Genomic DNA, 24131 nt, shown 5'->3' with positions numbered 1-24131 from the left:
AGGTAAAGTATTTACTACTGCAGAGGCACCCAATGCTTCTCTGGCGGCGGCCACCTGGCTATGCATGTGTATGCTTACTGAGCTAATGGTATTACTCCATACCAAGGGGGTATACCATAGTAATAAGGGTTCCAGAATTCTCAGGCTACCTCTTGTTGAATCTCCACATTCTTCAGCCTGTTGCAAAAAGAAAAAAAAAACAAGTAACATCTCACCCAATGTTCTTCATTCACAACCTACAATGTAGTCTGTACAATGTTTTCTATCTCTCTCTCTCTCTCTCTTTCAGAAAGATGAGATCAGGATTACATCCCGAGTGGCATGATATCGTAATGTACGACTACATGAGACAAGAGTAAGGTGAGTACAAGGACTGCCATCCTTTACCGCCAAACCCCCCCGGTCGGATACATGCATATCTTGTACTTTCCTCCTCCCCGTACTAAACAGAAATTCCGCCTCGTTGCCTTGCCTTCGCCTTGCCGGTTTGACTCAGAGGGCCAGTCGCTGGCGAGTGTGGCCTTTTTGCAGCCTGCATGCATTTTTCATTCCTTCTGCAGGCACCAAGAAGGAGTTGCCCCTCTATTGAGTCTACTGAAAAAGGGTGTCGCTCCGGGCGCCTACTTCACTCATCCTTCGTCTACCTGGCCTCTTCTCACTTTACAATACACTACGACCACCCAAAGTTCCCTCCTCTTCCTGGATCTTCGGACCTTACAAACTCACCTACCTAAAGGCTAAGGTTGACTCGGACACCCAATGGTGCATTGACGAGCAGGCAACAGGCCCCCACTAGCGAGCAACCTAGTCGGTATCCGTCGATTCAACTAGGCCTACCTTTCTCTCACTTCAAAAGGTATATAGAGGGAGCCTTTGGACGTTCTGCGCCTCGCCTCTTGATACCATGAAACGTCTACCACATAGAACAAACCGTCTATCGTTTTTCAGAGACGACCACATCATGGCATTCGCTCGAGAAGCCGGACTGAACGTGGGGCGACCACGATCCCCCGTGGGCGGCCAGGGAAGGAGGGCGCCCGAGGCGGTGTCGATCAACAAGACCGAAAAGGGCAAAGAGAAAGGAAACGCCGGCGAAGACGAAGGACCCAAAGAGCCAGAGGTGCCTCAGGGTAGCATCACCCAGGCCAAGAACCTCTACTCCAAAAGGGACAACGACGGCAAATACCAATGGGTGACTGAAGAGCCAGACGACGCCGTCGACGCCGCCGAGAACAGCGAGACCGCCCGCTACGCTTTTCTCGTGCGGAACAAGAAAAGCTACGACAGTCGGAAGAAGTACGACATCGACTCCATCATCGTCCAGTCCCCGTGGTTGAAGAAGTCACTGGGCGTGATGTTCGAAGACTACCCGGGCATCACGACCAATCTGGAGCGGCTCGTCTTTCGGGCTCCGTTGCACCCGTTCGTCCACCGTTGGGATAAGCTGCTCGCGTTGCTGGAGCAGGACGACTTTGAGGACCCCATCGCCAAAGAACACCTCCGGCTTTTTCACGACGTCGTGTATGAGGAGCTCAAGAACGCCATCGCGGCAAAGCTCGACCTGGTCAAGAACGGGGTCATCACCTTTGAGTACCTCTGGACCATCTTCGAGCCGCAGACTCTGGTCTACAGCGTCAGAGACAACAAGGAGTGTGTCTTCAAGCTCAACTCGTCCCACACGGCTGTCGACCAGCGCGCCGGCTTGCAGTATCTGTCCCTCGACGTCTGGTCCTGCGACTGGGACGGCACCAAGTTTGGTCGGAACAGCACCGAGCTCAAGAACTACGAGTTCTCTGGGACGACCCCGATCAGTTCTCTGGCGGCCTTTCCCCTTGAATTCCACCCGTCCAAGAAGCAGCTGAAGTTGTCCTTGATCGCGCGGGGAAAGCTCTTCGAACGGTTCGCAGGCTACCACTATCAGGCGTACCGGGGCGTCGCTCTGGGGTACGGTCGTTGCGGCATGATCCGACACAACATCGAATCCCGGGTCATCATCGACTGCGAGGCCCATAATCGATTTCTGCCCAACTATGCCACCTACCTCGACTCGTTGCCCCAAACCAGGCGGGTTTCGAGTGGCACAACATCGAGCGGGACCGGGTCCGACGACGACTATGACGAATTCTCGTGCGACGATACACCACCGATCTTCCTCGGGACGACTCCCAGCTCCGGTGAACTCGATGACGCAGGCATCATGAAGCAGAAGCATCGGCCTTTGACCACACAAGAGCTGCTCCTCACTGTGCCGTACGTCAAAGGGTATGCTATCAAGAACAAGAAGTGGTTGTGGTTCTACGTGGACCAGATTGAGCCAATCAAGTTCGCCGACAATGCGTTCTCTTCGCTCGTGCTCCCATCGGAGCAAAAGTCGCTGATTCGCGCCTTTGTGGAATCCCAAGTGAAGTACAAGAACGATTTTGACGATGTCATCGCCGGCAAAGGTCGGGGAATGATCATGCTCTTGGCGGGCCCGCCGGGCGTGGGAAAGACTCTGACGAGCGAGAGTGTGGCCGAGGACATGCGTGTGCCATTGTACTGCATGAGTGCTGGGGACCTGGGTTTGGACCCGTCGGGTATTGAAGGTATGTGTACTCGTTTCCGCTGTGCCTTTCTGTCGTGCCTCGAATACTCACGTGCTGTGTGTGGTGTTGCAGAATCCCTGAACCTCGTGCTGGACATGGTCAGCAAGTGGAATGCCGTGTTGCTGCTCGACGAAGCAGATGTCTTCCTCGAAGCACGCAGTTCCAATGACCTTGAGAGAAACAAGATGGTCTCCATCTTCCTGCGTGTTTTGGTGAGTAGCCCCGGAAACTCCTCTGCACCGTGATGATCGTCAACACCCTCTCGTCACAATCACTGGGTGACATGCTGACACAAAAGTGACACCAGGAATATTACGAGGGAGTTTTGTTCTTGACCACCAACCGAATCCGCAATATCGACGCCGCTTTCCACTCTCGGATCCACGTCACCATCAACTACCCCAATCTTTCCATTGATTCCCGTCGGCATGTGTGGCAGACGTTCCTCGGAAAAGACAGCAGCGTGACTGAGAAAGACATTGATCGTCTAGCTTCGGTGGACCTGAACGGCCGACAAATCAAAAACATGCTGAAGACGGCACAGATGCTTGCACGAAGCCAGGAACAAGGAAATGGCGAACGTGGAAAGGTGGGCATGAATCACATCGAGACGGTGCTCGCCATTGAACGAGGCACATCCTGGGAGTGATTGGTGGGGGCAACTCACGGAGTACATTTAGGCCGACATACGTGCATGCATGCATGCATGCAAATGCAAGAGTTGTGATGGCCGCAGAAGAGGCCGGGCTGTGGATGGAAAAGAAGCAATGGGGCTGGGGTGAGGGAAGTGCAGGATGGGACTTTCTTAGAGTTAGTTGCCTGAGGTCATTTTGCCCGTCTTTGCGGCGTCCGGCTCTGCTTTTGGCGTGATGAGTATTCCGTAGCTGGGCCGTACAAGAATTCCGTACGACGACGAGGCCATGAACAATACAATCACCCAATAGATCGTATCACGAAATTGTTCTCTTTGAGGTAACCGTGCAATAATTCCACTTGCAACCCATAGCTGCGGATAAGAAATCCTTCTCTCGCCCTCCCACAAATAGCTGTTGTCCCAGGGTTGGCGCAGCAGCCAAGACCGAGGCGATGACTGAGAGATAGAGAGCGAGAGGGAGGGAGGTTGGACCCCAGAGGCGGCCCCGGTAAGCCGGCAGCCCGGGTGGCGTTTTTTGACGAAGTACCCAATTCTTGTATCCGTACAGACTTGCCTGTACTGTACTAGACGGCTCTTTAACCGAGAGTCTTTTTGGCCCGTTAAGCCCACAAGAGCTTGGAAGATGGTGGCAGGGTGTCTCGCAGCCGCATCGAATGATATTTTGTTGTCCGTCAGGTACGGACTACGGGTATGTACGAGTGCCTGATTGACGTGCGTTCGGACTGCGCGGGCAAGACTTTGGCGGACTTCTTCTTCTTCTTCCGTACAGTGATGATGAGCACATTATTGACGCTTGCAGATGCTCCCCCTCGTGGTTCAAAGGCAGTCGGTCGTACAAACTAAGTATATCCATACGGGCGCAGAGAAGTCTGTGCATTGGAAGATCCCTCGTGGGATCGTTTTTTTAAGGTGTTGGCCAATGCGGTGTCACATTCGCTGTCATGAGCCTCTTGCGATGTGCATGATGGTCAACTGCATTGTCCGTCGAGAATTACCAGACGTTAGCTGAGGGACTCGAACAAGGTACGGACAAGAGGTCGGTCATACTTTCCAGGTTTTGGGCCCTTCCATGGATTGTCGGAAAGAAAGAACAAAAAGTCGTTGGCTGGGTTTCAAACATGACCAACCAAGCAGCCTGCTCGGTGACGGCGGGTGCTCAATGAGTATGTAAAGTACTCCGTAAGTCCCGCGGGGATCCTTGTCGCGTGGGCCTCTGTACGGCTCACTGTACTCGTACTCATTGTGCCCTTGAGTACCTAGGTAAGGGTCTTTCTTTGGGCTCGTAGGCTCACTTGGGGCGACTTTTGCAGGGGCCTCACAGGCTGTACAGCGGGCAGGCATTTGGGCTTCTAACCAGTCAACAGCACCAACAGTGACGAGATGCGGGGGAGGCCAAGCTTAAAGAATAAGCTTAAGCCCGGTTGAGATTGGGCCGATGCTATTTACAACCACCACTAAAGGACGGAGTAGACATGACAACTCGCCAGGCTGGGAAAAGCTTCCCTGGCCTCGTCTCCTGGTAACCCGTCATCAACACCCCTACTGCTTTCCCACACTTCACATCCGGCAATCCTGCTGGGGACATCACTTCCATCGGCCTCTCACAGTCAGCCGAAAGCTTCCTGAACCTGCATCCTGGCCATGCATGTCGCAAATCCTGCATTCACTTTTGCCGCCCCCTCCCAGCATCAGCCTCTTCCACTCCACATCCTGCTGCCGTACGGACGGATGTTGAAGCGAGAATCAGCTGAGGCGAAAATCACACTTTCAAGAAAAGAGAAGCCCTAAGCCTGCCTTGCATAGCTAGCCAAACCTGGTCTAGCCCGGTCAACTCCTCACCAACCTCATCCAGTTCGCCGCAGGAAAGTAACATATGTCTCAGCGCGGATTGCAGACCGGGCAGATATACACGACCAACCTCGTGAGCTTTCATCCGGGATGTACAGGATGAGCTATGCGGAGTATGTTGATCTATAAAGTCTGCATGGTAAGTCGTCCGCCATTGTGTCTCTTTCTCTTCTTCCTTTTCCTCCATCCCATCCAGAAAGAATCCAGAGACAGCCAGCTTTTGAGAAAGGAGCACCACCCACCCAACAGCCCTCCCCAAAACCCTCGTTTTCCTAGGGAACATCTCTCTACCTCTCTGACTCTCGCTACCTCATCATCGTCATCGTCAAGCATATTGCCCTTCGTTGATTGATTGGTTCCCTCTGCCCACCCTCGTTGCCCACTCACTACACACGGACTCCGTACGCAAACCGCAAACATGAAGTCCTTCGCTACTACTGCTCTTCTCATCGCTGGTGCCAGTGCCGCCGCTTTGCCTGGGGCCCCAGGCAACTCAGCTGGCGCCGGTGGCTCATGGGGTGACTGGACCTCGGCGAGCTGTGTCCCCAGCACCACCACCGAGTACTCGACTGCGTGGAGCACGGCCTGGTCGACGGCCTGGTCAACGGCTTGGTCGACTGCCTATTCCACCGTGACAACTGTCCAGGTCAGCACTGCCACTGTCCCGGTCACTCAGTTCTCGACCGTGACCGTGCCCACCACCGTCGTCAAGACTGTCCCAACTACTGTCCCGGTCACTGTCCCAGTCACCCAGTTCTCAACCGTGACTGTGCCAACTACTGTCGTCAAGACCGTGCCAACCACCGTTCCAGTTACCGTTCCGGTCACTCAATTCTCAACTGTGACTGTGCCCACGACCGTCCAGGTCAGTGTTCCAGTCACAGTCCCAGTCACTCAATTCTCGACTGTCACGGTGCCAACGACCGTCGTCAAGCCGACAACCCTCTACAACACCGTGACGACCGTCAGTGTCAGCGTCAGCACCGCGACCGTCCCCACGACCGTCGTCTCGACTGTCGTCAAGCCAGTCCCAACGACAGTCACTGTGCCCACCACGGTTCAGGTCCCAACCACCATCCCCACCACAGTCTACACCACCGTCTACTCGACTGTGACTCCTGCAGCTGAGACACAAGTCGTCACCGTGACTGCCTCTTGCAGCCAAGGTTGGGGTGACTGGACGAGCAAGAGATAGATCTGAAGTGGTGTTTCTCTCAGCCGTGCCGTCCTTCGCTTGTCTATCTATCGAGGGACGCCGGAGCCACTTTTGACGAAAATCTTTGCCAGTCTTTGAAAACTTTTTATGAGCATGATGATTTATCATCTCACGACGCACGCATCAACGACGTATGACTCATCTCATCACCACCACGAAACCATCATACCGGAATGGGAAATTATCAGCAGCATAACTTATTGTTTGTTCTCTTTTTGTTTTACTCCGTATGCGTGTGGAATCACTACTCAACTCGAGACCATAATGGGATGGAGGTTGTCTGTTTGCTTCCATCACCATCACCACGGCCACGGCCACGTACCAACGCAACGTCATCGTCACCAAACATCAACCGAAACTCAAGGGCGTTCTTTACCGGAAGGACACGAAAAGCATACGTCGGGTTGGGATGGGTGGGGAAAGAGAAAGAATATGCTAAGCTGGTCGAAATGAATTTTTATGACCATCATGATGATGATGAGAAGATGGAAAACCTCATTCTTAGGAGGTAGTCAGCCTCCCTCAGGCCATTTGTTTTTTCTTGGTTGCGTTCAGTACTACCTACTCCGTATTGAGCAAGAGCACCACTATTCAGTAATTCAGTTCTACCGCCTGTTTGGTATACGCAGATACATATATACGGAGTATAATTAATCTTCTCACGAGGGGCTTGTTCATTCTTGTGCACATGGGAGGAGTACCAGTAAGGGCCGTAAGAATGAGCTTGTGAACAGGGGAAGAAGGTCTACTGAGCTGCTGAATTCCTCTGGTACTGCCTGTTCCAAGTCGCCACTGGAGAACTCTACTCGTACTTGTCACGCGTGCTCTCTCTCTCTCTCTCTCTCTATGTCCGTTCACATTCCTTGGGTTTCGTTTCCGAGTAGCAGGGGCACTTTGGTACCTTGTGTATTGCGGCCCCCAATTCCTTTCCTTGCTTTTTGTTTTTGGCATTTTGCCCGCCTACCTCTTTCTTCCGTCCTTACTTGCTCATTCCTCTGTTGCGAGCAATTTGGATGTGTTGTACACCTCCGTACTCTCTGCTAAGTTCCCACGTATCCCGTAGAACTCGAAAGGCGCAGTTTCTTACCGAGTAGAGTCGGTCACTACAAGGATCGACAATTCATGACAAGACAACTTATCACACCGCTCCCTCTTGTGGGACACCAGGTAGCTGTACTTTGTGCAGAATCAAGATTTTGGTTGGTACAATAAGTTGAAGCGAGATCTTTTAGAAAATCCGGTATTAAGAATCCATGCATCTTTTTTTTGGTCTTCTTTCTTTCTTCCGACGAATCGAATTTTGAAGAGGATGAACGATCCATTAAACCCCCCTGCAGTGTTCGTGAGAGAGTGCATTTGTTTTCCTTGTGACCTTGTCCTAGACCCAGGGCCCGTACGAGCCTCTACCTAGAGCCCTGCGGGATTCATACCACTCGTAGCTACTCCGTAGTAGGGGGATACGAGATACATCCACTTCCCACCCGGCGAGTCGATCAGCTTTGCCCAACGTACGAGTACAAGGCAACATCAATCCAATTCACGTACGAGTATTTCCAACCCTGTTTGCCTTTGTCTCCCCCGGATGATTCATCCCCCGCCCCCAAAGGGCAAGTTTACCTCGTTTTTTGGTCCTTGAAGTCATGAGTGGCGAAATGCAACCAAACCAAAAAAGGAACACAAATGTCTTGGACGATCTCTGTTTCAGGTGTGTCCATCTTGAAGGTACGATGGTGTGAGGACGGAGTATGCCTCCGAATGAGACCCAAACCACACGAAGCAGGTATTGACGTAGATCATAAAGAATCAAGGAACGAGTGATCGTCCTTGCTTTCTGGTCTATATTTAGCCATGCAAACATCAACCAAAGGCGGTCCAGGCCCCTATCGACACAGAACTCGTTCGAAGTGACGGTGATCGTCAAAAGGCCCCTGTGAAAATGATGACATTGGCTCATCCCTCGGCCGTTTGAGCAATCCTCAAGAACCATGGAAATAAAGGCATGAATGGATGAGGACGAACGAACAACGCAGAGAAGGTACGGCGTAGTACGAGTACAGACGCACCCGGCGTTATGTCTAGACACTGTCACGATTGCCCAAAGGACACTAGCTACTCATCCCTACACCAAGACGTATCATGATATATCATTGCTTGCTTACAAAAGACCTTCACACAGAAACATGACGCTGTGGATAACGGAGTGTTCGTAGAAGACCACCAACCAGGAAACATTCTCATGCATTGGAAGTCATCTCGTCGGGCCCAAACCTCAACAAGCGAGACTCCCTTCTGCCTTCCATACCCGAACACAAATCCCTCGCCGGACCAAGGAGCATCTCTTTACCGTTCTCTAGGCTTCTGACATCACAGATCCAGCCCTTTTGTTTCAACCAAGCTCCCTGTTCTCCTTCCCAGAGATGTTTCCGCACCGCCGCCGCCGTGATGCGTCTCACGCGTAGGGCCTTGACACTGACGCCGCGGTCTTCCTTCTGTTCGTCGTGGGCACTGATCCAACACCTGGCCATCAGAGCGCGGGCGATTTCGGCCCCGCCTTCCATCCCGGTCATGATGTTCCCGCCCAAGAACCACGGGTTTTCAGCCCGGTCGAAAGAGTGCAACAGCAACGTGAGCGGCAGAGCTCCCGTCAGTCGTACGAGCTGATGTTGCACGTACGGCTGTAGGTCTGACAACGCTACCCCGTGGGGTGAGTAGATGACAGATATCGCCTTTGGGCGTGCGGGGGTGATGATGGGTGACGAAGCGAACGGCATGGACGAGGTGGAGCTGGAAAGGGACTTTTGGTGGTGGCGGGGCTGCGCCATCGATCTGCGATGATGTTGGGAGACGGGCGTAGGCGGAGGCATTCCTGATGACGGATTGGGGGAGTTTGGTACCGACGTGTTTACAAGTGTCGTACCGGGGGAGTGTGGAGGCGTCGGGAACTTGTTCAAGCTGAGAGGCGGCCTGTCGAGTTCAAACTGGAAAGGGATATCCAACAGACGAGCCCGGTCAGGCACGGTCACGGTCTGTCGTACAATGTCTTCGGCGCCGGACGTAGGCGTGATCTGGACGAGAGTGTCTTCCGAGGCAGGGAGGAACTCTGACGAGGCCGTGTTGGAGGACCTTGACAGGCGCGGCCGATGCTGAAACCGTTGACTGGAACGGTGTGCGTCCCGTGGCTGGTCAAAGGACGCGGGCTTGACACTGAGAGGAGATAATGGCTGGGCTGGAGTTGATGGCGGGAGGGTCATTGGACTCAACGGCATGTGGAAGTATTTCGTCACCTTGGGCAAGTCCATGGTCGCGATGGGTGCGAGAGATTTCGTCCGCGTAGGTGGTTGGTACGTGATGCCAAAAGCATTGTGTAGACCAGTCATGTAGTTTTTGGCGGGGACGAAGGAGATGTTGACCTCTCCTGGAAATCCTTCCGCGCCGAGAGGCGGTATCGACAGTCGAAACGACCGACCGAATTTGACCTTGGGGTCATACTTGAGCAAGCCATGGACCTTGTGAGGGTCGAAATGGGCCCAGCTTTTGATGACCTTGGCCGCCGCGGGTTCGGCGGCGATCACGGTCCTCGCTTCTGGCCGAAGCTGAAGCAGTGTTTCCTTGTGACAGTGGTCCGTCTTCTTCTGCGACACAACGACCACATCAGGTTCCTCGATCTCGGACAGGTGCCGTATCGCGCTGGGAACTGTATGTTCTGTTCTCGCGAACCATGGCGCGGTGACGATAGAAGGACCCTTTAGCCACGGATCTATCAAAACACTGAACGCACCTCCTGCGAAGGTCAGCTCGGCGGGTGAAGGGTTCGCCTCTGGGGAGAAGAGGAGCAGGAACGTCGAGTCGGCATTGAGATGTTTGACCGTGACCGACATGGGAGCATGAAGGTTTCGGGTTGTCCTGTATTGCACGAAGTACGGAGTACTGGGGCAGCTTTTTGCAGGCGAATCTACAAAAGCCTCATGTTGAACATGTCGAGCGGGCTTAGGGAACACAGCAAAAGGTGCTGAAAGCCTCCAAAAGACGCAATATCAGGGGCCGCAGACATGGAGAAGATGGTGTTACTCTCCCCCCGCCTGTGCCGTAGTGCGCAGAGTACACACAAGTCAATGGAGAGAGTGTACTCGGTACGAGTCTGGAGAGAGCTTCATCTCGTCTAAATATCAAGCACCGGCAAAGTGCCTTTGGTGACGTTACCACACAAATTTCAATGGCCAAGTTTAGGCGAAATTGACCCTGTCTGGACACGAGAAACAGCCCACTCCACATTCGGGATACGAGGTAAGGGTAGACCCGGTACTTCTGACGGAACAAATGGCAGTCTTAGCCGTACATACAACTTTTACCAGCTTGCTCTTGGGGGTCAGCCAATAGCGAGACTGCTAAAGTGACTGCTATGAGCCTCTCAGATAGTTTATGGCGGCTGGAGCCCTCGTGGCAACTGCAGTTGATTCAAGGTTCAAAAAGAGGCCAGGCGTACGTCGCCATTCCTTGCGTTTCGCCCAAGACCCCTTTATATCTCGTTCGTTCATTTTTCCGCCCCGGCACAGTCGAAGATCATTTTCCCGTCCGTGGAAGCCTCTCGCAGGCAAAATTCGTTTCGACAGGCCAATCTGAAAAGCTTGCTCATGTCACTCGAACCTTTGGATCGGACCCCTTTCCGCGCAGGCCTCCTCTACTCGAGAGGCCGTGCTTTATAATTTCGAGGCTTTGCAGTATGCAAAGCCCACCCTGACCTACGATGCCGAAGAAATTGACCCACAGCGCCTATGAGGTGGGGTGGATCTGCCCGATGCTCTTGGAGCAGATCCCGGCGTTGCAGATGTTGGACGAGGAACATGAACGGCTGGCTCAACCTGCGGGAGATCACAATGTGTATACACACGTTGGGAAGCATCCATGGCCACAACGTTGTCATTGCGGGGCTTCCCGACAATGACAACCCCTCTGCTGCCGTCCTGCTCACCTAGATGAAAATGACGCTCCCCAGACTCAAGTTTGGGCTTTTGGTTGGTATTGGGGGAGGTGTCCCCGCGAAGACTGACGACGCAATGATCAGGCTTGGGGACGTGGAGGTCAGCAGACAAAATGACCTTAACTCGGGCGTGGTGCAGTACGACCGCGGAAAGGCCAAAACTGCACATTTCGAGGGATTTCAAGCAAGCTGCACGTCAAAGGCCAGAGTATTTTGGCATCGACACGGACCAGTGTGCGCACCTCGGCTTGGGCAGATCTCGACTAATGTGGGTTACAGGACCCAACCAGTGCATGTTAATGGCTCAACAGGCGAGAACGTGGTAGCAACTCCGGGATAGCTGCCTCGGACGGTTTCCGAGAGTGAAAGGCTGAGACCTTGGTTCAATGCTTGGATCGTTCTCTAGCATCACGGAGCGAGGATGCATCAGCAGCAACGATTCTACAAAGTATGCCGAAATGATAAAGTTCTTGGGGTAGTGATATAGATACATAACGCGAAACGACTGGCGTATGTCGCGGTAGTAGGCGAAAGGACGTCGAAGTGTGGGCGCATGCGAATGTGTTAGTCAGCAAGGCTGAGGCATGCGACTGATGGCCGTCATGCGACAAACGCAGCCAGACAACCTGAACACAACATCGCTCATCCTCATACTCGACCAACACATGGCCACAACCACCTTCTCTAATTCATATATGTACCTCGTGCCACGCTGAATCATGGCTCCGGAAGGTCTGTGTCCTCGGTCACGGCGGCCTCTTCAAGGAATGATACCTGGACGTCATTGATCGTGACGGGACCACCAGCCAAAAGCAATGCGGAGAGATTCCTCGACCTCCCTCGACCTCCCTCCTCGATTTCATCCCCTGTGCCCGAATCCAAGCCGGCACTCTCCCCAAGATACCTTGGCTGTCGCGTGAGGCCTGTCGCCTGACAGTGAATCCCGGAAACCCTGGACGAGATCGTCGTCCTTCCCCCGTCGTTACACCGCCCTCTTAAATTCGACTCCGCTTCCTGTTGCCTGCAACGTAGATGCTTGGGACGCTGAGATCTGGGTTCGTTATCGCCATGACGAGCACTTCTTCAGCACGGGACAAGTGTACTTTCATAAACATCGGTCGGAAGATGCCGTCTCTTGCAGAAATAAGGTCATGAATACGGTCGGATTCGGTATCAAGGACCGTCCCCCCCAGATTCGCCCTGTTCTAACCAGAACCCCTCTACAAGACAATAAAGATGTAAACAAGAGTTGGTGGCTCAGAAAGGTACGGGATGATCCTTCTAAGGGCTAATGCACGGCGTGCCAGATGGTGTTCTTAGACAACAAGCGGTGCTATGCCGTCGAGTTGTGCGTTTTAATGGGGTGTTATTGCACAAGATGTTGTGAGTTTTGTGTAGGGCGAGCTTCGAGCCGCCAAACGACGACGTTTACGACCTTGCGACAATATGTGTATATACCCAAGTAGTGATTCAGTTGTAGTATCATAACTTCTTTTTTTTTCTTGTGTTTTGATACTCCATGGCCTTCTCCCTTCCCATGAGTGTAGGCGCTGGGTGAACCAGGGCATCAAGGTCCAGGCCAAACTTATCAGCAGCTACAATGGTCGAGGGAGGAGCTGGCCTGCTGATATGCGCCTTGCTGGATGCAAAGGACGGCGCTCCCTCATCTTTTCATGATGGCGACTTGACAGACTACAACTTGTTGGGGAACAATGGCGCATTCCTGCCGCCCCTGAACAAGCTCAACATCTCCTCTCCCATCCAGATTTTTCTCGACGTCGCGATGCCCTTTTCGACATCCGCCACCCGCCCGGCCTGGACCAACAGTCCCTTCCCGTTGGCCTCCATGCCCTGGCTCATGAGGTACACGACGGCCTCGGCGATCTCGGCCGGGTCGTTGATGGGCACGCCGACCTCGCGCATCCTCTTCGCCCAGTCGCGAAGAGATTCACCGGGTTGTCGACCCGAGATGATGTCCGTGAGCGTGATGCCCGGTGCGACGACCGAGACGGCGATCCCCAACGTGGCCGTGTCGTTCTTGAGTGCCCTCATCAAACCCACGATGCCTGTGGAACGAGTGACGACCGCGTGTCAGTTCGAGGCTGTCTCTTTGAGTGGGCTAGAGACAGAAGGGGCACAAGGGAGAGAGAGATTGAAGAGGTCGAGGTAGACGGAGAGGCAACTCACCATGCTTCGCGGCACTGTAAAGTGGCGCACCCGCACTCGCAAGGTATCCCGCCAGGCTGGCCGTCATGACTATACTCCCTCCCTTTGGCTTACCAGAGGGTTTGGGTTTTCGGATGTAATGGATGGCCAGCTTCGCCGTGTCGTTGGCGGCGTGCATGTCGATGTCCACGGTGCGACGGTCGGGTTCTTTGAGCAACCCGTCCGCGTCCATTTCGTCCTTGAAGAACTGGTCCTTGTACTCCGCCACGCCGGCGTTGACGAACACGGCGTCGATGGACCCGAATTTCTGGCGGCCTGCTTCGAATGCCCCTCGCTGAGACTTCCACGACGTGATGTCGCATTGCTGGTACAGAAACCGAGGCGACGACGTTAGTGACTTGGGTGCCGACGCGTGTGGTCGGGCCCGGTCGAGGACAATCACGTTGTTGCCGAGTTCATGTAGAAGGATGGCGGTCTGTAGACCGATCCCGGAAGAGCCGCCGGTAATCAGGACCGTGCTGTTCCTTGGGCCGGAGAGGGATTTGCGGGATATGCTGAATGCTTCGGTGGCCATGGTTGTGATGGTGGCTTTGTTCCCTTCGTCTTCTTAAGGAGTGATGTTGTTGTCGGCTGGTCACATACAGCACGAAGTGTTACTTCAAGGGGCAAGGATCATGGGCATTCGGCCAAGGTACGACAAGTACCTTGTGGTGGCGAGTCAGGGAGCGAGGTAAAATACATCTGCTGTACCGATCCACATCCCCCCCGCAATCCATATCAAGGTCAAAGCCTCGGTCCGCGAGGCTGTGGGCACCTCTCACCATTTTTTTACTTGGTCAACTCCGCACATACCAAGAGCTCTCAGGAGACCGACACAGATCAAGTGGATGTAGCACCACATGGCCCTTGTCAATGTATCCTCCCCATTGAGGTGTCTAATAGTGATTGATTCATTGTGCTTGTGCAGTATGTATGTACAGTGCTCTGTCCCCCAAATATGCACCTCGTCAAAGACCCGCATCGACATGCCCACTTTGGCATCACAGCTGAAAATTCATGTTGACCACCACTTTCGCGAGGACTTCCATTCTTCACATTTTCGACCTACGCCCCCTTCGCCAATGTATCTGATGAAACCGTGAACCTCAGCTCGCTCGCATGGCTACTTGTTCTCAAGACACTACAAGCATGGCGGTGTTTGCTTTGTCACACAGCCCAGCTGGTCCGGAGTGGTTATGCGCCAAACAGATGGTAGGAAACTGACAAAGACCTGCAGCGTGGCTCGACATCGCCAGAGACTAGACTCACTACGAAAGGCACTCGAGGAAGAACTCGAGTTGCCATTCGAACAATGCGAAAGATGTGGCTTGCTGAAAGTCAAGACTGAAATGTAACCGCGGACGATGCTTACACCTCCAAGAACAGCGCGACAGTCTTCACAGCCTACTCGAGATGTATATAATGGTGCAAGAGGACCGACTTGCAACCATGACTTGTCAATCAATACTCATTCAAACTCCTCAGTTGCTCCTTTGTCCGCACCCTCGTATTCCCACCTGACTTTGAGCCTCTCCGCCGCTCTGCCAGCACCCGATCCAGTCATCATGGCCTGTAAATTGCCAGATACACTCACAGCACTCCCGGTCGGTCTGAGAGAAAACACCATCATCGATGCCTACTTTGCCGGGAAGGGCACCAGTGGACCAAAACCCGACATTGAGGGTATGGGATTGTCGGTCAACGACGACAGATATCTCAATTTCACCATCAAGACGATGCAGGATCAAATGTCTGCGCTCGCCAGTTGCCTTACTGACACATTGATGGTGAACGCAAGATCATGGCTCTTTCTCGAGGTATTACTCAACCAATGTCGCGCACACGACTCTTGTCTTGTCACTTCACTCCATCGTGTTGTCTCCCTTGTGCTTGCTGACACACTCAAAACAACAGAACTTTGAATGGTTCTTCGGTCGATACCCGGAGCTGACCAAGGACGAACAGAAAGCTATCGAAAAGGTGCTCAAGCAGGAGATAGATTATGTAACCCAGTTGCCCCCGAGTGAGCAATTCATCACACCTTGGGACTACCAAACCAAGATCTTTCCTCGCAACGGGCTGAAACCGCGCTACCAATTGCCGGCGTTGCCTGCACAGGCAGATGCCAGGGCACGTTTCGTTCATCACCTGCGTGTCAACATGCTGGGCATGTTAATGTGGGAGGGCGGCCGAGGCGCTGACTTCAAAGCATGGTTGGACGGTGGCGCTCAAGGTGGATTGCCTCGGACTGCTCTGCTCAAGTAAGTGGCTCTCCAGAATGCGATGCCCCGTCTTGAGATAATAGTGTGTTTATGTGTGCACTAACAATCGCTCTGCTCTTATAGTTGCTGGGAACTGGTGTTCTACTCCGCGATCCAAAGTGGTTTCGTAGACCCGAAGGTCTTGAAACCCATGTACACGGACGGTGCTGCTTTCAAAGCTGCCTTTCCTGGTATTTCCGACTCTGGATCAGCTTTGTTGAAGACATTCGAGGCGATACTGTCACCACGTCTTGATGCGTCCAAAGATACTCCAGACCTGAGAGCTGGAGATATCATCATTTCCAACTGGGGTGGGAAAGCAAACCATGTCTTTGCCCTGGTCAGTCAAGAAAAACCCGTTACAAAAATGAGGGTGAGATTACCTTCTCTTTTCACTTTGTGTCTGCACTTACACAGTTGATCTTGTCGCTGACATACGTCACCTCATACAGGCCATCCAACTCTGGGGAAACAGTGGAGCGGGTATCACGTTTTATACCAAATTTGGGGACTTCTTGCAAAGGGCAGGTGCCTCAGCTCAGGCCGAAGACCGCTCATACTTTGTCTTGAGGCTTGATGCTTGATAGGACATGCTGTTATCTTGGTGGCGCGAAGGAGTGAAGAGCAGACTAGATCTTTTGCTGGTGAGATGGGATATCAGCCGGTGACTTTCATTGAGATAATCAAGAGGACAGCGAGGGCTGAGATAGATTTCCTTTTACATTAAGAATGGGCCATGAAAACATCTCGATCACAGTAATTCTGAAACAAGCCACGACTGGTCTACGCAGACGAAGCGAAGAAAGAGTCCGGGCGCGGTATCCTTGCATGTAATGCTGATGCTGGAGTTCGTCTCATGCTGGTCGCTGACTAAGAAATTGTCTTGGCTCTTACCAGTGTTTTTACTCGGCTGCTGATGATTTGAATTCAACTACTCGATCTCTTTCATCGACTCTCAACCACAGCCAAAGTCCTCGTAGGAGTGAGATATCTTTACCTATGTTGATCAGCATTTCCGTAACCTTCTCTTTGCAGGGGAATCAGTGAATGCAATCCAAATCAGTAACATAGCCTGGAAAGTGACCAGGTAGCCTGACTCGTGCGACAAAGGCATCGCCTTCTTTGTCGTCTGATGGTGGGTCAGATTCAGAGCATTCCTCGAGTCTTCCTGCTCTATAGATAGATTCTTTCCTGGTTTTTCGCCCATCTCGCAGCCGCTCACGCTGGCTTGATGGACCCAAGGAGTCGCGAGTTTGGAACCGCTCCCGTCCAGCCAGGTGAGCCACCTCCCGACACGGACAGTAATGCAACTCGTAAGCGAAGGAAGGCCGTCCTTGCTTGCGATCCGTGTAGGTTGCGGCATCTCAAGTGCGATGCTCTGTATCCTGTTTGTCGGCAATGTCTACGAAGACAGTCTTCAAACTTGTCATGCACATACCAGTCTCCCTCACTGGAGATTCTGAGACAAAAAGAGTACATCGCTACTTTGCAAAACCGGATTGAAGAGCTAGAGCGTGGGAACCGCCAACTCAACGGTCTGCTAACCTCTCCAGAGACCGGGAACAAGAGCCACGAGCCACGAGCCACTGCTACGCTAGGAAGTACTGAGCATGAGTTCGCCACCCAGCAAACAGACATGGCGACATGGGATCCACTGCAGCCACAACATCAGGGAGAGTCCAGCCCAGTGGATGCTATGGGTGCTAATTCGACAGTACAACCTGATGGCCAAGCACACGATAGCCGATACTATGGCAGCTCTTCTGCCGTGTCGTTCATGCAGCAGGTCTACGAAACCATCCCGAATGGCAATTCCTCAAATGCGCCGGATGGCTCAGTGAATCATCCGCCACTGCATCATCCGGATGCGAGAGGCTCGAGGTTCTGGACCTTAAAAGAACAAGGATTGTCGCCTCTATTCCCTCGGTCCCTGATGGACACCGCGTTGAATTCTTACTGGAATAGAGTCTATCCATTGTATCCTTTCATTCACAAGCCGACATTTATACAGTCCTACGAGCAATTATGGGACCTCGGAAGCGAACCAAACACTCCCGAAGCTGGACTCGGAGGCTCCGCAGAATACGGTCCCCGCAGCATCGTCTTCCATTGCGCGCTGAATGTCATGCTGGCTCTGGCGACGCAATTCATGGATATGCCACTGGACGATCGCCGCAGGCTGGAAGAGGCGTTTGCGAACAAGGCAAAAGACCTATGCCGACTTGACCTATTCGACGATGGGTCTTTGGCAGTCATTCAGACTCTCCTGATTATGACCCAGTATCTTCAATGCACGCCTCACCCCAACCGATGCTGGAACTGCATCGGGATAACCTGTAGGCTGGCTCAAAGCCTCGGACTACACATCGAGACCCCCCAAGTAGAGAAATTGACAGGGCCGTTTGCATTGGAGATGCGCCGTCGTGTATGGTATGGCTGTGTCACCCTGGACGCAGTTGTGAGCATGACGCTTGGACGGCCTCTGATGCTTGCTAATCCTGGCAATGTCCCTCTTCCTCAGGCCGTAGATGACTACTACCTAGAGCGACCAAACGGTCAGCCGTCCGGTTGGCTCTCAACCATGGCATTCTTCGCGGAATCTGTTAAGCTATATCTCATGCTGGGACAGATAGTGTCGCAAATCTACGCTCCGACTCCTGGGCCTTTGCGGTCGTCGCAAGCTTCGGGAAAACCGGCCAGTTTCACCAATTTCGGGGACTTTGCCTTCATTCAGAGAATGGACACCGACATCGCCGCTTTCGAAGCCAACATGCCACATTATCTCCACTGGGATCGAAGACACAGACTGGCGCCGGGGCCATTTGATGCCCACATCTTCAAGATGCAAGCGTCGGTGCTGTACGCTCGGTATTTGCATCTCCGCATCTTACTGTACCGTCCCATGTTCATCCAATATTGTCAACACGTATGTTCACAGGCGGAAGAGGATGAGAGGGACTCGAGGTTTCACGCAAAAGCCACCGAAGTGTCACTCATCCTCGCTCGTGGACTGTCAAAGACGTGCGTCGAGAACTCGATCGGCCTGGTCGAGCAAGTACATGCTCGCTCGACGACCACGGCGACAGGAGCCTGGTGGTACAACTTGTACTATGCGCGGACGGCGGGGCTCGTTGTGCTGATGGCAATGGCCTGTGATCCGATCATAGATGTTGTCGGCTGGTCGAAGTTGACCGAGAGCTGGAACAAATGCAAGGCTGCTCTTTCTGCCCTTCTGGTCTTCAGTCCAGCTGCAGTACGGTGTCTCAGGGGCTTGGAAAAGTTACACGAGCATATTATAGGCTCCAAACAGGGACAAAGACTGGCGCATGAAGAGCCGCTGCCGGGTAGGGATGCAGATGAAGATCCTCTTCATGATGCATGGAGCCGAAATCGTGAGGACGGTCCTCAATCTCACCTCCCAGATCACGACCTTGAGCCTGGCGCTGCTGCGAGCTTTCTGGATGATCTCGGCAGCTTGGAATGGCCGAATGAAATGGAGGCGAGCATGCTCGAAGGAATTTTCTCCTTTGATCTATTCGAATGAATCTGACCTTCAAGTATACGACACATCGCCAGCTCAAGGGAATAGTCGACAACCTCTCTCTTGAAATAAGGCCGAGTTTTCAGCGACGATGCCGAATACCACCATCAAGCTTGCAGTAAAAGATTGTTCCGACTCAAGTGTACCTCGGTAGCTGGGACTTCTGGGCTGGCAAAGTTACACTACGAAGCGGCTGAGACTTTCAAAGGAACAATTTCGACCTGCTTGAGCACTTCGATGTTCGAGCCGACCACGAAATATGCTGTGCATCCGGCATGGAAAGAATGAGGTCGTATTGGAAATCGCCTGTGCGACGCAGTATGTACAAGTACAAGTGCGGATGTACTCCGTAGTTTCGAAAGCGGTGCCAGCACAACGTGCTGTGCTCGTGGACTTCGGTTACCCACCTTTTCCAAGGAATTGTCCGTGGTCCAAACATGCCTCGTGGAACGTGGTACAAAAACCACCAGGGACAGAAAACGGTCTGCGGATGTTTTCTTGTTCTTCAGCTCATGCGTGGCGTAGGCAGGAAAGGTACTCGTACTTCCAGTGGAGTCAGGCTTTCTGTTCGCGAGCTCGCTCCTGTGATCGGCTCTTGAGGTGGAAATCTGGAGGAGGTTTGGAGTGTCCACATGCTGAGCTTACTTCATGAGAGGAGCTTGATATTCAGATTTGTACAACAATAACCGGAGCAGCAGCATCCACCGTCGTCATGGTCGTAACGAGTACGAGACTCCATCCGCCACACTTGTCGGTGGCGGCGCGGAAGACCCTTCGATGTGCGATGGTAGGACGAGGGATGACGATTTGCTGCGCTTACCCAAATACCTACTTATTCTTATGATGAGATAGTTGCTTACTGCTTTATAACTGGTCTCACCAACTAATTAGTACTATGCTCAACACTAGAAAGAGTGGTTCTCAACGAGGCTTTCGTAGCTGTTCCAGGGCTTTCTCTCGGTGATGCCCAACTAAAGGGTGAGCTTAGTCAAGGCTCCGGCTAAAGCGGCCTTTTGTCTCATTGTCTACGGAGCAGGATCACGCGGTACAGTGCGTGGCTTGCTGCTACTGAGAAATGGCTTCTTCGATTCTCGAGTCATGTACAAGACACTTCCGTACTTTTTTAGGTACCAATGCGGTTCCTGATGTGAAAAAGCCACCGCTTACAGTTGTGAGGAACGGTTCAGGGAGGGTCCACCAAGCCCAACAACGAGTCCGAACTGACGGGGGGGAGGGGATTACGGATAACGCCCGTTCTTCTTGTCGGTCTCGGGCGAGGAGAATCTTGAACAAAAAGATCTTCTAGAAAGCTCAAATGTGCACCTCGACTCTTTTTTAACAACTTCTGGCTCACGTTGTTGTGTAACCATGTGCCACATCTTGACAGGGGCATCGAGGCAATCTCACCGGTGCCTTGCATGTGCCTGTACTCTTAACCGTGTGTAACCCTCTCCTCTTCTCCCTCGTCTCTTTCTTATCTGTCCCTCGACAAAGGGCCAAGAAAGACCAGCCTGACGCCTGACATCTGTCAAGGCATCGGTTGGCGTCCAGTAGCTTTGTCCTAAGTATCCCAGTTGTACGTAAAAGGATGTCCGATGAAAATGTCGGGAGTGACTTGCTCTGTACTCAAGTGGCCAAATGAGTTCTCCCATTTGACGTCGTGATTCTCTTCTCCCGCTTTCCACTCTTTTCGTTTCTGGCCAGGTGAGTGGTCAGCTAATTCTACGAGGTTTTGTGTCTTGACTAGGATTAAGGAACTAAACTCATCGTAGCACTAATCGATACCTTTTTCTTTTCTGGTTTCAGCTCGAACCATGCTTTTGAGGCTTTGGGCTACTTCAACTTCGGCCCCCTTTGCCGGGGCGGGGATTGTGGGTAGTAGAGGAGGAGGAAGGCAAAAAGTAGCTGTTGTTTAGCCCAAAACTGACCTCGAGTCACTACTTGACTCCGGACATCAATCTATCAATTCTGATGCATGTCGTCAGTCCGAGACCAGCAACGATCGTCACACTGCAGATAGACAATCCCCCCTCCCGAATCATTCATTCCAACAAGTCACGTCTCGACGGTTCCTTTTTTGGCTCGTTACTTGTTCCAAGGTTTTCAAAGCCCGCCCGCAATCCTCTCAGTCAGGCAAGGAGCGACACACACACAACACACATTCCTGGCGTTCGCCCTTTCAAACCCGCCCACTCAACCCCTTCCCACCCATCCCTTTGTGTGACTTGATGGTGAGTGCAGCCGCGTTTCTCCAGGACATGTCCGTCACTCGTGAACCGGGCTGACTGAGACCGGAAGCACCTACTCGTCGTGCTTACAGTAAGTAGTGCGTGGAACATGCTTGCAGAAGGCGGACCACACCAACGGGCTAACGACCCTCTACTGGTTTATGTCAATTTAGTGTCAGATCGATGATCTTGTGTGTCCATCTAACCCTGCCTCTTGTACCTGGTGCGGCTGTCCCCCCTCTTCCCCATCCTGATGCCATGCCCGAACATGTGGGAGACACAAGGAAAGAAGAGACAAGACGGACACGAGTATAGTTACCTGAAGTTATGTCAAGTATGGGCAAGTTGCTCGTTTCCCCCATATAACACTCTCACGCGCACAACCCTTTGGATCAAAGATCATCCACCACCACCCATCATCGTCTTTGAGCCAACCTCCTCTCTTTCCCAATTCCCCATTCTCCAGTCCAATCCTTTTTTTTTCGGTTTCTCTTCACTTTGGTGATTGCTGGGTTCGATTGACACTGTTCCCTTAACTCGGTAAAGTTGTTGCGTCAATCGGTGCAAATCTTAGATCTACACACGGATGATATAGTAGCATCGCCACCAACAACGACAACAAACGTCGAACTTCGAACCATGTTCTCCTCCCTACCTTCGTGGCTAGATTGGTATCGCAAACCGTCCTACCGGGACCCAGTCGTCTTCTCGGCGTCCATCAGGGCAGATCTCGAAAATGGCCTCACTTCTAGACCGGGTTCCATCAGCTCCCAATCCGACTCCGCCATACCTTCCAACTTGACATTGGATCGTGTTCTCAACAACGATACATGTACGTTAAAAACGGTGTACCTATGTCGTATACAACCTGCCATAATGAGATCTGCGAAACAGCGTGGCTAATCATTGGTCACAGGCAGTCCGTTGTCACTCTACGATTTCTACATGTACCTGAAGCATATTGAACTCTCGCCGGAGAATTTAGAATTTTATATCTGGTAAGTCCATTCCATCCTCGTTCACCAGGCGAGTAGCCTGCATTCCAACAACAACAACAACAACAACAACAACTTCTCTCTACTAGCACTTTCCTTGGCTACAGTCTCTCTCCCTCCTCAAGCCTACATTCCAGCCAGCTTTCTCTCTTTTCAAGTCTGCGCTCTACCTATTCCACATACTCACTCTTTTTTTTCGATCGTCATAGGTTCAAAGACTACGAAGCACGTTACAACGCGAGTTCTCAAAGTACCTCCCCGACACAAGAGACACCTTTACTCGTTTCTTCCAAAGATGAGAAATCTTCTGGCGGCGGCGGCGGTGCTGGAGGACCATATGTCCCCGAGGGGTTTGGAACTACATCGCCGCCACCTGGAGGTGAAAACGACCTGACAACGACGACCACTCGGCTCCCAGATCTAGGTATGTTTTACATCTTTTTTTCTCTCTCTTCCCCCTTTGGATGATGAGTCGACCATAATGTCCTCAGTACCCAGTACCCATGCATGACCCATTACCCATGTCGCTACCGTCCAACCACGTCCATACTCCCATTCCCCATCACTTTCAAACATGGATGAATAAAATAGACCTGCGTGTTTGTGTATGTGTTTGTGTCATCTGTGACTGACCTCTGTTGGGTTTTGTGTGTGTGAATTATAGCATTCCAAACCTACATCCAAGACCTGGTGACGTCTCAAGAGTCCAAACGCTGCCGGCCCTTTTGGGACCGCAACAATTCCGACAAGACGCTCGTCCATCATTCCGGGTCCGGTTACAGTCGGCGCGAGGAACTCTCTCACATTGTCTCTCGGTACCTCACCCCGGACTCCCCTCGGGAACTCAACATCCCACCTGCGATGCGGAAACAGGTCGTGTCCTCGATCTCCCGGGGGGACTTTTCCCCCGACCCCCTCCGACCCGTCGCCGACCACGTCTACTACCTCCTCCGCAACTGTTCCCACCGCAACTTTATCCGGCTGGGCGTCAAGAACGGCACCTTTGAGACCCTGTGCATGGTCACCATCGTCGGGGTCCTCTTCACGGGCTTGGGTCTGTTGACCATGCTGCTCGTGGCCTTTGCGTCCCCCTCCATCCACCACTCCTCGCGGTGGCGGGGGTTGGCCTCCGCCCCGTTTTGGATCATCGGGTTTTCGTTCCTCTTCGCGGGCTGGAGGGGTTCGTGTTTCTTGTTGCTGCTGTTCTCCCGCCGGCAGGAGTTGCCCTGGGAACGCCAGTCCGACGACGGCAGCGTCAGGACGTCGACCAGTTCCCGTTGGAGCCTGGTCAAGTTTGCGAAGAAGATGATGATCTTTGAACGGAAGATCCGGGTCAAGGACCGTGGCCTGAGAGACCTACAGAGAAAAATCGTCATCCAATCCGTCGTCGCCTCGGTCGTCGCCACGGCCGTCCTCGAGGTCGTCTTCCTCGTCTTGCCCATTTGGAAATGAATGACCACTTCGCCGTCCGAGTACAACTACTGATGGACGACGACCTCAACGGTCCCGATCAACAACAGCAACGAATCGTACGCGGAACCATGACAAGACAGAGAGAGAAGAATTCTTTCAAAACATGACCAGAAGCAGTGATACCATTGTAACAACAATATATATTT

At 52.7% G+C, this 24131-nt stretch overlaps 7 protein-coding genes across 7 annotated transcripts; 5 read left to right on the top strand and 2 right to left on the bottom strand.

Moving 5' to 3' along the window:
* Positions 1 to 304: 304 nt before the first annotated feature.
* PV06_07071 (uncharacterized protein) lies at positions 305 to 761 on the top strand. The gene has a single exon (XM_016408257.1). The coding sequence runs from the start codon at positions 412 to 414 to the stop codon at positions 739 to 741; it is 330 nt and encodes a 109-aa protein (XP_016261737.1). The 5' UTR covers positions 305 to 411; the 3' UTR covers positions 742 to 761.
* PV06_07070 (uncharacterized protein) lies at positions 743 to 3439 on the top strand. The gene is made up of 3 exons (XM_016408256.1): positions 743 to 2585; positions 2658 to 2797; positions 2893 to 3439. The coding sequence occupies exons 1-3, from the start codon at positions 905 to 907 to the stop codon at positions 3232 to 3234; spliced, it is 2163 nt and encodes a 720-aa protein (XP_016261736.1). The 5' UTR covers positions 743 to 904; the 3' UTR covers positions 3235 to 3439.
* Positions 3440 to 5284: 1845 nt separating this feature from the next.
* PV06_07069 (uncharacterized protein) lies at positions 5285 to 6970 on the top strand. The gene has a single exon (XM_016408255.1). It carries the CDS (start codon positions 5507 to 5509, stop codon positions 6281 to 6283), a length of 777 nt encoding a protein of 258 aa, XP_016261735.1. The 5' UTR covers positions 5285 to 5506; the 3' UTR covers positions 6284 to 6970.
* A 1377-nt stretch (positions 6971 to 8347) lies between these two features.
* On the bottom strand, positions 8348 to 10359 carry PV06_07068 (uncharacterized protein). Its single transcript, XM_016408254.1, has one exon. The coding sequence runs from the start codon at positions 10180 to 10182 to the stop codon at positions 8539 to 8541; it is 1644 nt and encodes a 547-aa protein (XP_016261734.1). The 5' UTR covers positions 10183 to 10359; the 3' UTR covers positions 8348 to 8538.
* A 2615-nt stretch (positions 10360 to 12974) lies between these two features.
* PV06_07067 (uncharacterized protein) lies at positions 12975 to 14187 on the bottom strand (the record flags this gene model as incomplete). Its single annotated transcript, XM_016408253.1, has 2 exons — positions 13470 to 14187; positions 12975 to 13348 (listed from the first exon to the last, which is right to left on the bottom strand). Exons 1-2 carry the CDS (start codon positions 14020 to 14022, stop codon positions 12975 to 12977), a joined length of 927 nt encoding a protein of 308 aa, XP_016261733.1. The 5' UTR covers positions 14023 to 14187.
* Positions 14188 to 16979: 2792 nt separating this feature from the next.
* On the top strand, positions 16980 to 19649 carry PV06_07066 (uncharacterized protein; the record flags this gene model as incomplete). Its single annotated transcript, XM_016408252.1, has 1 exon — positions 16980 to 19649. The coding sequence occupies one exon, from the start codon at positions 16980 to 16982 to the stop codon at positions 19290 to 19292; it is 2313 nt and encodes a 770-aa protein (XP_016261732.1). The 3' UTR covers positions 19293 to 19649.
* Positions 19650 to 22156: 2507 nt separating this feature from the next.
* On the top strand, positions 22157 to 24120 carry PV06_07065 (uncharacterized protein; the record flags this gene model as incomplete). The annotated part of the gene is made up of 4 exons (XM_016408251.1): positions 22157 to 22349; positions 22434 to 22515; positions 22722 to 22936; positions 23177 to 24120. The coding sequence occupies 4 exons, from the start codon at positions 22157 to 22159 to the stop codon at positions 23962 to 23964; spliced, it is 1278 nt and encodes a 425-aa protein (XP_016261731.1). The 3' UTR covers positions 23965 to 24120.
* Positions 24121 to 24131: the final 11 nt, after the last annotated feature.

This window comes from Exophiala oligosperma (assembly GCF_000835515.1).
Source record: "Exophiala oligosperma strain CBS 72588 unplaced genomic scaffold supercont1.6, whole genome shotgun sequence".
In the NCBI taxonomy this organism is placed as follows: domain Eukaryota; kingdom Fungi; phylum Ascomycota; class Eurotiomycetes; order Chaetothyriales; family Herpotrichiellaceae; genus Exophiala; species Exophiala oligosperma.
Note: the sequence above shows the minus strand (reverse complement) of the source record. Positions and strands in the feature narration are given on the sequence as shown.

Bases quoted from the DNA above. Each gene is read 5' to 3' on its own strand.
- PV06_07069 (XM_016408255.1), top strand. From the start codon at position 5,507: ATGAAGTCCTTCGCTACTACTGCTCTTCTCATCGCTGGTGCCAGTGCC.
- PV06_07070 (XM_016408256.1), top strand. From the start codon at position 905: ATGAAACGTCTACCACATAGAACAAACCGTCTATCGTTTTTCAGAGAC. The intron at 2,586-2,657 runs GTATGTGTACTC...GTGGTGTTGCAG, and splicing joins GGACCCGTCGGGTATTGAAG to AATCCCTGAACCTCGTGCTG. The intron at 2,798-2,892 runs GTGAGTAGCCCC...AAGTGACACCAG, and splicing joins CCATCTTCCTGCGTGTTTTG to GAATATTACGAGGGAGTTTT.
- PV06_07068 (XM_016408254.1), bottom strand. From the start codon at position 10,182: ATGTCGGTCACGGTCAAACATCTCAATGCCGACTCGACGTTCCTGCTC.
- PV06_07071 (XM_016408257.1), top strand. From the start codon at position 412: ATGCATATCTTGTACTTTCCTCCTCCCCGTACTAAACAGAAATTCCGC.